At 36.1% G+C, this 12632-nt stretch overlaps 1 protein-coding gene across 4 annotated transcripts in view; it reads right to left on the reverse strand.

The window, feature by feature from the left end:
• Positions 1 to 7357: 7357 nt before the first annotated feature.
• The window catches only part of LOC131440331 (V-type proton ATPase 116 kDa subunit a 1), a 47269-nt gene continuing 41994 nt past the window's right edge, over positions 7358 to 12632 (reverse strand). For all 4 annotated transcript variants that reach the window (XM_058611511.1, XM_058611509.1, XM_058611510.1 and 1 more), the window contains 5 exons: positions 9838 to 9964; positions 8401 to 9771; positions 8098 to 8341; positions 7858 to 8029; positions 7358 to 7790 (listed from right to left, as the gene is read on the reverse strand). In XM_058611511.1, coding sequence (XP_058467494.1) covers positions 7688 to 7790; positions 7858 to 8029; positions 8098 to 8341; positions 8401 to 9771; positions 9838 to 9964 — 2017 coding nt within the window. In that variant the 3' untranslated portion in view covers positions 7358 to 7687. The remainder of the gene's footprint in view (positions 7791 to 7857; positions 8030 to 8097; positions 8342 to 8400; positions 9772 to 9837; positions 9965 to 12632) is intronic.

The raw sequence follows: 12632 nt of genomic DNA on the forward strand, positions 1-12632 counted from the left end.
TGGGACCTTAAGTCCTTTAATTTGAATTTTTGTTTTTGAAGTTCGATTTGGCCTTTTTGAGAAAATGACTGAGCTTTGAGAAACGATTCGATACTGGAACCGGAATTCTAAAATCGGTGTAGCCTAAGTCAGTTGAATTCACCTGAGGAGTGTGTAGACATCTTTGAGAAATTGTAGTTCGAATTAAAATTTGAGGGTACATTCCGAATCCAAAACGAATACCGCTTAAACTGGAATAAATTTATTTGGTAATCGACTATCCAAATCTGCAAACCCGATAAACCTGATTAATTTATGTGAAATGGACATTTTTCTACTAATCACCCTGTATCTCCTAAACCAGAAGTCGGATCTGACTAAACAGTAAGATGTGTTATAGGATTTTAAGACCTCTCATTTGGATAATAGATGATTCTTAGATTTCATTTGAATCTTAGATCGGTTCAGGCATCTACGAGAAAAATGAATTGCATTATTTTAATTTCGTTTCACATATTATCCTGTGGTTCCGCAATCAGAAGTCGGATCCAAACGTAATTCAGGAACCTTGTTTGGGAGTATACTACTTTTCATATGAATCTGAGTTTGTAGAAAACGGTTTAGACATCTCCGAGAAAATTAAGTGAAATTATTTGTCACACACACATTTGCTGATCTCGACGAACTGAGTCGTATGGTATATTGAAATTATGTTCTTCCAGCATTTATTGCTGTAAGTAGTTTAAATCAATATAATTATGGAATTACTTTCAACTCGAAAGTGCTGATATCATCTAGTTTACATATGCCATATTCGAACGATTATGTTGCCAAAAACGAAACGTGCTAAAATCGGCCCGAGGCAAAATGCCATGAAAAAAGATGCTGTACACAGTCTTTTTGGTACATAGAAACAATTGTATGTAACAGCAAGGATGGCTTTTATCGTATCAAAGAACGCTCACTCGCAACTCTTCCACGATTGAATCAATGCCATCAAAGAGAAACGGAAATCATCGCAACAACAACAAAAAAACCGGCATGGTACATTTAACATAGAATAGACACCAGTGCGAGAACAAATTTCTCTCGGTGAACCGTCTGAGAATCAACGGCTAGCACGCTGCTGTGGGGATTCTCTCTGAAGCAACAAACGGTCGCTTATTCTCGTTTCGCGATTCGATTCTGTATGGGCAGTGGATAATTGCGATAGAATCATTTTACTATTGCCGCTTATTCTAACTATGTGCATATAACCTTTGTATAATTTGTGTCTATGAAAATGTATGTGAAGGCTCCACACAAGGGTTTTTAAATATTGCAACCTAGTATGAGAATCATCAAGTCGAATCATCGATTCGATTTTCTGCGATAATTGTCAACTTGCGATTCTCTCTTGGTAAATTCCACACAGCGGCGATCATTATCAGACTGAATTTTTTTAAGGGCCATGAAATACTCAGAGTATGAAGTGGAGCGAAGAAATGTAGAAATATTCTCTCGAGGTTCATGCATTGAGAGACTCGAATTCTTGTAGCATCTTCTACCGGATTGAAAATGTTGTATACAATATAGATAAAAATCGAGCAGCTTCTGTCAAATTTTCAGCAATCACCAACACTGTGTAACAGTATAAAAAATCGTGTTTCACGTTGCTCCCAAGCATAGCTTTGTCATACAGTGCTCAAAACTCCTACTGCTGGAATAGGAGGAAAAGTCGCTTATACAAAAATGTTGATAACTCCGTTGAAAATGGACGGATTTTAACAATCTATGGCTTGTTAGATAGGTATTACCGTTCGGAATCTATTCTATTTTCAAGGTCAATTGTGACAGATACTGTCAAAAAACAGAAAATTTTGACATAAAGCTTCGTATAACTCACAAAGTAAACATCCGATCTCAAAACCATTCAATAGCGTTCTGGGTGACGGGGAGACCTTTCATTTGCGACTAGTTTGATCAAAATCGGTCCATCCATCTCTGAGATCTCGATCTCTTAGTTGACAACACACACACGGACATTTGTTCAACAATTCGTCGAGCTGAATCGATTGGTATATTAAATTGTTATATTCAATTCGTCGAGCTGAATCGATTGGTATATGACATTTGGCCCTCCGGGCCTCGGAAAATTTTTCTAATGTTTGAGCTAATTCTATACCTATTTTATATATATATATATATATATATATATATATATATATATATATATATATATATATATATATATATATATATATATATATATATATATATATATATATATATATATATATATATATATATATATATACAGGGTGATTTTTTAAGAGCTTGAGAACTTTTTTAAACAATAAAACGCATAAAATTTGCAAAATCTCATCGGTTCTTTATTTTAAACGTTAGATTGGTACATGACATTTACTTTTTGAAGATAATTTCATTTAAATGTTGACCGCGGCTGCGTCTTAGGTCGGAAGCGGAAAGTCCGCTTTTTTATCGACAAATTTTGTTCAGCGATGAGGCTCATTTCTGGTTGAATGGCTACGTAAATAAGCAAAATTGCCGCATTTGGAGTGAAGAGCAACCAGAAGCCGTTCAAGAACTGCCCATGCATCCCGAAAAATGCACTGTTTGGTGTGGTTTGTACGCTGGTGGAATCATTGGACCGTATTTTTTCAAAGATGCTGTTGGACGCAACGTTACAGTGAATGGCGATCGCTATCGTTCGATGCTAACAAACTTTTTGTTGCCAAAAATGGAAGAACTGAACTTGGTTGACATGTGGTTTCAACAAGATGGCGCTACATGCCACACAGCTCGCGATTCTATGGCCATTTTGAGGGAAAACTTCGGAGAACAATTCATCTCAAGAAATGGACCGGTAAGTTGGCCACCAAGATCATGCGATTTGACGCCTTTAGACTATTTTTTGTGGGGCTACGTCAAGTCTAAAGTCTACAGAAATAAGCCAGTAACTATTCCAGCTTTGGAAGACAACATTTCCGAAGAAATTCGGGCTATTCCGGCCGAAATGCTCGAAAAAGTTGCCCAAAATTGGACTTTCCGAATGGACCACCTAAGACGCAGCCGCGGTCAACATTTAAATGAAATTATCTTCAAAAAGTAAATGTCATGTACCAATCTAACGTTTAAAATAAAGAACCGATGAGATTTTGCAAATTTTATGCGTTTTATTGTTTAAAAAAGTTCTCAAGCTCTTAAAAAATCACCCTGTATATATATATATATATATATATATATATATATATATATATATATATATATATATATATATATATATATATATATATATATATATATATATATATATATATATATATATATATATATATATATATATATATATATATATACAGTGTTGGTGATTGCTGAAAATTTGACAGAAGCTGCTCGATTTTTATCTATATTGTATACAACATTTTCAATCCGGTAGAAGATGCTACAAGAATTCGAGTCTCTCAATGCATGAACCTCGAGAGAATTTTTCTACATTTCTTCGCTCCACTTCATACTCTGAGTATTTCATGGCCCTTAAAAAAAATTTCAGTCTGATAATGATCGCCGCTGTGTGAAATTTACCAAGAGAGAATCGCCGCAAGTTGACAATTATCGCAGAAAATCGAATCGATGATTCGACTTGATGATTCTCATACTAGGTTGCAATATTTAAAAACCCTTGTGTGGAGCATTCACATACATTCTCATAGACACAAATTATATAAAGATTATAAGCACATAGTTAGAATAAACGGCAATAGTAAAATGATTCTATCGCAATTATCAACTGCCCATACAGAATCGGATCGCGAAACGAGAATAAGCGACCGTTTGTTGCTTCAGAGAGAATCCCCACAGCAGCGTGCTAGCCGTTGATTCTCAGACGGTTCACCGAGAGAAATTCGCTCTCGCACTAGTGTCTATTCTATGTTAAATGTACTATGCCGGTTTTTTTTGTTGTTGCGATGATATATATATATATATATATATATATATATATATATATATATATATATATATATATATATATATATATATATATATATATATATATATATATATATATATATATATATATATATATATATATATATATATATATATATAAGGTAAAAAAATAAACACAGTTTAGATGACAAACTGATTGTTTTTGATAGGGTGACGTGGCGCCATCATGACATATGTGAATACTGTCCCGACTAAAGGAATACTCGAAATGACCGTTAAAATGATTAAAGAATCCAATTTAAGTGTCCTGTCTGTTAGTCTGTGGTGGGACTACGCTTTCGTTTTTTATATAGGGGTGCGAATTCAAAAAAAATGGAAAACAAATAGTGGCCAGGTTTTAAAAATCTACAGTTCGAAAAATTTAAAACATAATTTGATATCATTACTCTTACTATTTATTTTAGATAACTTCTGGTCAAAGTTTCAATTAATAACGAGCGCTATTTAATTTTCTGTTTTTTTTTCAAGCCATCAAAGTTTTCCCTATCAGAGACGACAATTTCGAACACATTAGTTCACGAATTTAAGAGGAATTCCGACCGTCAATGTGCGAGCTCTTCACCCTCATTCTTGTTTACGGCCGTATGCGATACGATCGAAAGTATGTCAAATTCGTATTACCGTTTACGTTCGAATCAATCACACTTTCAAACACCATACATACCATAAGAACCATAAGAACAAGTCGCCAATCCAACTTTAAATCATCAGTTCTGGTACAGACATAAGTTGTGATAAAAAATGTTTGTAATCATTTGTTATTTGATTTGTTTTTTCGCTGCTTTTTTATCATCATGCTTGTTTACGTCCGTATCGACTATCCGACGAACACATACTTTCGAACGAATGCGAACAAGACATTCTTGTTTTCACTCGAATGTGTACGAACACGATTCCTGTGCAAAAGTATAATCGGCATCGCAGGTAGTTTTTTTTAAAAAGATTCCAAGTATCGAAGAAGTAACGACAGCTACATAATAAATAAATATCGCACCTCAAGATCAATTGTATTTATGTCGGTAAATAAAATTATGAAATTAAACTACGTGCAAAGTAAAAAAAGATTGAAAATAGCAGTCCAATCAGTATTATATTCGAAAAACATGCATTGTTTTTGAGATTTTGTCATTTTTCGGTAATCTATATTTATTACAATGGTAAAAACATGCATTTAATATAAAATGAAGCATATTTACCCATGGCGTATTTTCCTTGAAGCATCTAATATGGTAAAATTTGATGCGTAAAAACTTGAAACCGTGCATATATTCGAAGGCTCGCCAGAAAAAAAAAGACACACATTTTACTAGTACTACTATGCTTTGTAAATGTTTTATTCCAGAAACAAATTTATAATTTGATTGCAAATCAACTTAACATTCGAAAAGCAATTCGTTGGAGGTCGGATAAACTGTTTTCAATGTATTCGAACGGTTGATTCGCACCATTCAACTGACGAATCCAAACTATCTGATGATCGAATTCACGTATCGTTCGGAACTAAACTGGCATACATTCTAGCGTTTCGCGTATGATAAATCACAACAATTGGAGTTGGAGAAGTTTACTGATATTTAAATATTTTGTGGCAATCGAGTCACGTTCGGATTCATTCGAGTGAAAACATGAATGGCTTATTGGTATTCGTTCGAAAGTATCCGTTCGTCGTATGATCGATACGGACGTAAACAAGAATGAGGGTGCTTATTTAAGAAAAGTGATCTTAAAAAAACAAGAATCAATATTGAGCCGATTCGCACTCTGTGCAGCTCTTCAATACCGTAGAGAAGGTTGCTGTGCACATCAGTAAATTTCAATGTGTGTAATTATATTTAAGAAAAAATCTTTCACAAAACAAAACTTTTCACACAACATTAACCATACTCGTATCTTAGTGCCATATCGGTTTGATGGATGAATTCTATCCTCAAAATACTTTCAGACTTTTTAAATAAAAATTGCGGGTTTAATCAGTAAAACATGAAAAAATCTCTTGTCTGTCCCATATGCAAAATACCCGAACAGCAATGCTTCGTGCTATACCAAGATTCGGGCCTTTACCTTTGCTTATCTCATACTGAGAAGAAGCAAGAGCTCGGCGCACAGACCCATGAGCTCTGCTTCGATTGACTGGAAAATTTGACAAAAAAACCAAAACCGGAATCTGGGAACCGGTACAATCGTAGTTGGTTCGAGAAAAGTGACTGGGATCTATTTTTGAGTTTATGGCTACAATCTTCGGCTGTTCATCAAAAACCCAAGAACAAGGAAAGCCAAGGAAATTTGGCAGTTTTGTATGGGACTATGATACCTTTCATTTGAACCTTTTCATTATTGAAATCGGTCACGCCGTCTCTGAGAAAAGTGAGGAAGTAATTTGAAATAAGAATTTTTTCACTAATCATCCTGTAACACCGGAACCGGAAGTTGGATAAAAAAAAATTAGGAACTTTGTATAGGACAATTGTACCTTTCATTTGAATCCAAGTTTGTAACAATCGGTACAGCCGTCTCTGAGGAAAGTAAGTGTACTAATTTTCATTTTTGCACATATTACCCTGTAATTCCAGAACCGGAAGTCGGATGCGAATAAAATTCTGGAGCTTTGTGTAGGGTTACAAGACCTTTCATTTAAATCTAAGTTCAAAATCGGTTCTGTCATCTCCGAGAAAAGTAAGTGCAAAAAATGTTACATACATACATACACACGCATACAGACATTTTGCATACTCGACGAACGGGCCTCGGTTCAAAAGTCGGTCACGGTGATTGCATAACCTTTCTACACTGAGATCTCTTTTTACGCGGGGGATACGTATCGCATAAACAAAATCCGCGTACAAAAATACCGCGTAACTTTGGAAATCCGTGTAAAAAAAATCGCAAAATGGAAAAAAAATTTTGATGCCAAATGTCTTATAAGATTCACCAGATCTCGACGTTTCATGCATTTCAAAGATAAAATATTTCTAAGTCAAAATAACTTCGGATATCCACGTAAAAAAAGCCGCGTAAAGAGAAGCCGCATTAAAAAAAACCGCGTAAAAAGACCCCAGTGTATGAGAAAGGCATGAAATAAAAAATCAAACAAAAACTATGGCTAACAGCGACACCTACAATTCAGCTTCTAACGATATTTCCACCAACTACGAAAGCAGTCATTGCGTCGACAAATGCCTCGTTCGATGGTAAAAAGACTGAATTATAGCGGAATTACAAAAGCCTTGTATTTATCCTTTATCGCCTGGCGAATGACCGTAACTGTTTAAACCGGGGTTAAACTAAACCTATAACTCAACAGTTAAAATTTAAAAAAAATCGGAATCAAGACCTGTAAGACATTTCGAAAGAATTAACAAGTAGTCTCTTTGCAGTGCTGCTAAACTACATATATTTTGCTAGAATAGTTCGCCAAATATGTTGCTAATTTAGATGCTTTCACAAGTGAAGGTAGTTCTAATAGATTATAACCATACAATAAGCAGAGCTATGGAGGAATATTGTTTATAATAATTTAACATTTTGTCACATTTAACACTTTATCACGAATAACAGTTTAAGTTATTTTCAGGTGAACATGAATTTTTGAACGAACTACACTACATAAAAGCATTGTTATATTATTTGTTATTATTTCGAGTTGAAGTATCATGAGTCAATATATCAATTCAATCTATCATTTAGAACCATCATAAATTTATTCATCCGATGAACTAGAACTGGATTCCAGAATCTGCTCGAACGAGAAAGGTTGGAATGCATAACCGAGACCAGCATAAAACTTGCTCTGAAATTCAACCCTAAAAGAAGAAAACAAAAGAAATTGTTACACGCAAGATCCTCTGACGAACTTATTATTGTTAGTACCAGTGCAAACGAAGAGTATGCAGGAATGCGGATAATCCTTCCATAAGTACTAGAATACCAACAGTCAATACAGCCCAAACAGCAAAAATCAACCAGAGAGCGATTCCACCGATCCAGCCTCCTTGTTGAAGACCGTTTTTCAGCACCATGTTCCACAACACTTCTGCCAGTTCTGCAATTAAATTAAACCGAAAAATAAACCAAAGTATTCTCAAGTTGCAATAAATTAATGGTACATACGAGCATGAGCAAGTGACAAGGCCCACAGACGCAGGTACGAAGCCGTGTGGGAAACTGATCCGAGAACATACTCGATGGTGTGAATACCCTGGTGAATGAAAATTTCCGACATTTCTTCGTTCTCGTGTCCATGGGATGCACCAGCAGCTGGTTGAGCTTCTCCTGCTGACTGAGCCACATTGTTCTGAGTAAGCCCACCTTCGGCATCACCGTTCTCATTACTATAGGGAGCTATTGGTTGATGCTGAAAGGAGGAATATTGCATTAATATGATCCAACATAACTACAGTTCGCTCCACTTACTGCAGCTTCCTTGCGGCTACGCATAATCATGATCGGCTTGGCCAACAGCATCCATGGTACGCACAGTAATGCTATGATAACCAAAAACTTTTGCAAGCCAGCTTGACCAGCAAACATATACGGACTGCAATCCTTTGTTTCGTTCGGAGCTTTGAAAAGTACCATGTTGATGAAGGTAATTAAAATGGACGGTGCACAACCAGGCTTAAATTCGGGTTTCTCGCTATCAGCCGAATATTTGACCCATTTGATAAACATCATCAATGTCATATAGAAGAACAAAAACACCAGGAAGATAACTTGCGGTATGAATTCGCAGTATACGGCTAGTTTATTCTTGAAGTAGCGGTGATTGAACAGACCGACAAAAACACCGAACAGCATATGAATAACGCCGAAAATGATCGAAATCTTCATCTTGTACGCATTGAGAAAGATAATTTTGTTGTCCGAAACCTGCCAGACGGGATCCAAGCCGATGGGGTACGGCGTACCGGAATAATCCTTTCCCGGATCCAATTGCAGCGCTTTGTTTGTCATCACAGTGCTAACGTTGTAGTTGATAGTCCAAGCCGAACCAAACACGTTCAATGATTTGGAGAATATGTCATTATACACGAATCCCGTGTACATTGAAAAGACACCCATCAGGAAAATAATATAGCGCCCACCGAAAAAGATATTCCAAATTTCGTTGTCGGTTTTCTTGGCCGCAAGAGGTTTCTCCTTCAGCACCATCCATAAACCAAAGAGAGCCATAATTGCACCGTGTCCCAAATCACCAAACATGACCGAGAACAAGAAGGGGAACGTAATGATTGTGTATGGAGCCGGGTTCATTTCTCGATAACTGGCAACACCATAGGCGTTGATCAAAGCCTGAAAGGCGCTGGTAAACTTGTTCGTCCGATTGTACGTCGGTGGATCTTCGAACGTTTCCATTCGGTTCAAAATCGGAGGAACCGATGACCCGGAACGTTCCGTTCCCCGACGCAATGCGATCTGAATAGTTTCCATGTCCAACAACGGGACCCAGCACTCGGCAATCAAACATTTCTGGGTCACATCCAGATTGAACAGATTCAACGTATGATAGATGGCTTTGATTTTGCGTACTTTGACGAACCAGTTCATCAGATTCTTAGCCGCCGCAACCAGAACGCGATGACGGTGATCTTGCGTCTGGCCGAGAACGGTGTTCAAATCCTCTATGCGGGTCATAACACCCATCGCCATTTCGCGCCGGTCAGTGGGAGCCTCCGGGCAAGGATAGAGCGTTGCACGGAATCCCTCACATATTTTCTTGACGCGTGTCTTCAGCTGGTCACCTTGGAAGAAGATGATGAACACCGACTTGTAGACCTTGTCGCCCTGTGAACGAGAAATCGAATGTTAGATAATGCTGTTTGGTGCTGGCTTCCTGCAGCCAATACTTACATTTGATGGATCCTCCAGGGGCGATTCGATCATGGCCTGACGGAGAAAGACATTGCCACGGCAAGCACGCCACAGCATCCGCTCAAAAGCCGGGAGACGCTCTCGCAGAATGACACCGGCTACGAAACTGTTCGAGTAAGGCACCCATGGTAACGCACACACATACACATAAACAGGACGGAAACGAATTAGAATCGTTTAAAGAAAAACAGTGTATGATTGTTTTAACATAAGTAAACAAACTGTTACAATCTAGTTATGAATCATATCAACGATTAGCAGCGACCAAGTTTCAGGTTTAAAACTTATAACTCAATAATGGAATCTTGCGAAGCGCTGCAGCAAACTGAAACTGGTCATTCGATTGGTTGTATGGAACTGTTAGATGATTTATGTAAATATAATAATGAATCCAAACCAAGAAGTAGAAATGGGAACGGATAAATAACAGTTACGTCGTTTTAACGGGCGATGTCTAACTCGCAATTGTTGCAGAGTTGTCTAATACGAATGTGTACTACATTAAAATACTATTTTCGTGTTTTTAATCCTGTGTTTTTTCTCTTTTATCCTTTAAAAATGCACTTTCATAGAAGTTGAGTTTCTGAGTTAAGTATTGAGCACTGTATTTGTTGTAGAATGTAGAAATCATGGTAACACAATTATTTGTTTTTAAAGTTGAACGCATCACAAAAACAAATTCAAGCTCTAATAAAATTGTTCACCCAAAATCTATTGAAAATGAATGACAGTGCAGAAAATTTTCAAACAGTGCTGTGAGCGGTATTGCTAAAATACACTACGATAGAGGCTAATGACTACGAAAGTTACTATCTAAAATACTGCTAGAAAGACAATACGACTGAAAACATAAACGTTACACTATGAACAAGTAGGACAAACTTTCTTTAGTTTTATTTATCTTAAACAACTATTACATTATGAAACACGTAGGACGTAATACAATGATCCAATTTGTGGTTTGCGTTGAAATGTTTTTTTTTTCTTTTTTGGTTTCGTCGAGTGTGTGCATAAGACTGGCCAGAAATTTTAGTATTGAAATGTGGAATATTGCGAACTTTTTACCCGGTGTCAAATTTTACCCGTTCCAAACTTACAATTCCAAATGTGGAGATGGAGGTACACTGAAATTCTCCACACAGATAAAAATATTTTGTGAATTTACATCTATTTTCATGCACATATTTAGATCAGGTAATTAAACATAAATCTGCTTTACAATTCTGTAGGTTTCAATAGAATTTAATTGCAAATTAAGCGTTAATTGAAAGATACAGTTATATTCATTGAAAATTCAATGCAATCCAATTTAATTTTGCATCGATGAAGGTTTTCAATGAAAATCTCGATTCAACCCATGTCTATTACATGTTACTATTGATTTACATGTCGTGTAAATTTCATTATTTCTTTCTGTGCATGATATTTTTGCAAAAGATTGTATAACCAAGAGACAGTTTTTCTTGGTTAACTATCTCTTTTATTAATTACTAAGCCATTTCTAAAATTACGTCTCAATTCTTTATATGAAGTGATATCTGTCACCTTTAACTTTCAATCAGTAAGAGGAAAATTAATTGAAATCTTCATAATCGCATAATCACAATAATCGGAAGAAAAACTGTAACTTGCTTTACACGAACATGATATAACCTCACAAAATGAGGTTATTTAGGGATTTCAGTACCGCATGGGTACCGGTTTGTGCTAAGTGCACATAACTATTATGTTTTTGAACAGCCGTCACTTAGTTTCGTTCTTTTAGCACTTCAGTAAAGACATAAAAAAGTGTTAATTAACTTTACGTCTGCTTAGCGATTTATGTTAAACCGTTAGATGGCGCTAGCAGTTCAAAATACACTGCTAATGTACTGATGAGTCGAAGAGAAAACGTAAAAACAAGCTACAAGTGGTTTGTTTACATATTCTTTCCGATTTAAATGCGTGTAATAACCTATGTAAACAAACAACTGATTGTTTTCAACCATTCACTTTACTCATCACCAGTTCATTCGTAACGTCATCTTGTAAAACCTTAAACGGCCTTTTAAAAAATTACCGAGAATTATTCAACGTGGAAGTTAATTTTGTTCGTGGAGTTAATTTTGTTCAATTCGACTAATTTCTCAACCACACGGATAAAAATCTATTATCGGTACCATGATTTTTTAATCATGAAATCATGAACCATATCTTCTCATGAAATTTAATAAGCAAAATGATTGATATCATAAAAATTTTCATGAAAGATGTGTTGTTGTTCATGATTTCATGATTTTTATTCATGGTACCGGCAATGAATTTTTACCCGTGCAGCCGATCCCGATTCCTCTTAGCAAATAAACCAAATTTTGAAACGGTTAACTTACTTAAACCAAAAACTAAAATGACATGATTTTACAATTGATCTATCATTGCTTTTTATAAGTGCCAATTTGTTTTACTGCATGGTTAATAGAGGGTATGCAATTTCTTCAACCCAAACCTGACCCGTACCCGATCGAACATAAAAACTCTTTAACCGTACCCGACCCGAACTTGAGAATAAAGTTTTTTAGCAACCTGACTCGTACCCAATAAAAAAGTCTATTTCAGTCGGTGTTGAACAGTCGTTCGCACCGCACGCGTATAGCTCTTGGCTCCTGGAATTTTTTTTCTGGCTACCTAGAGTTTCATTGATTCAAGGCTTCAGTCTTTTTCAAGACTACCTGAATCACTAACTAAGTGACTAAGTGATACAAAGAGTGATATTAGAGTGACTAAGTGATACAAAG

Source organism: Malaya genurostris, chromosome 1 (genome assembly GCF_030247185.1).
Source record: "Malaya genurostris strain Urasoe2022 chromosome 1, Malgen_1.1, whole genome shotgun sequence".
Classification (NCBI taxonomy): Eukaryota; Metazoa; Arthropoda; class Insecta; order Diptera; family Culicidae; genus Malaya; species Malaya genurostris.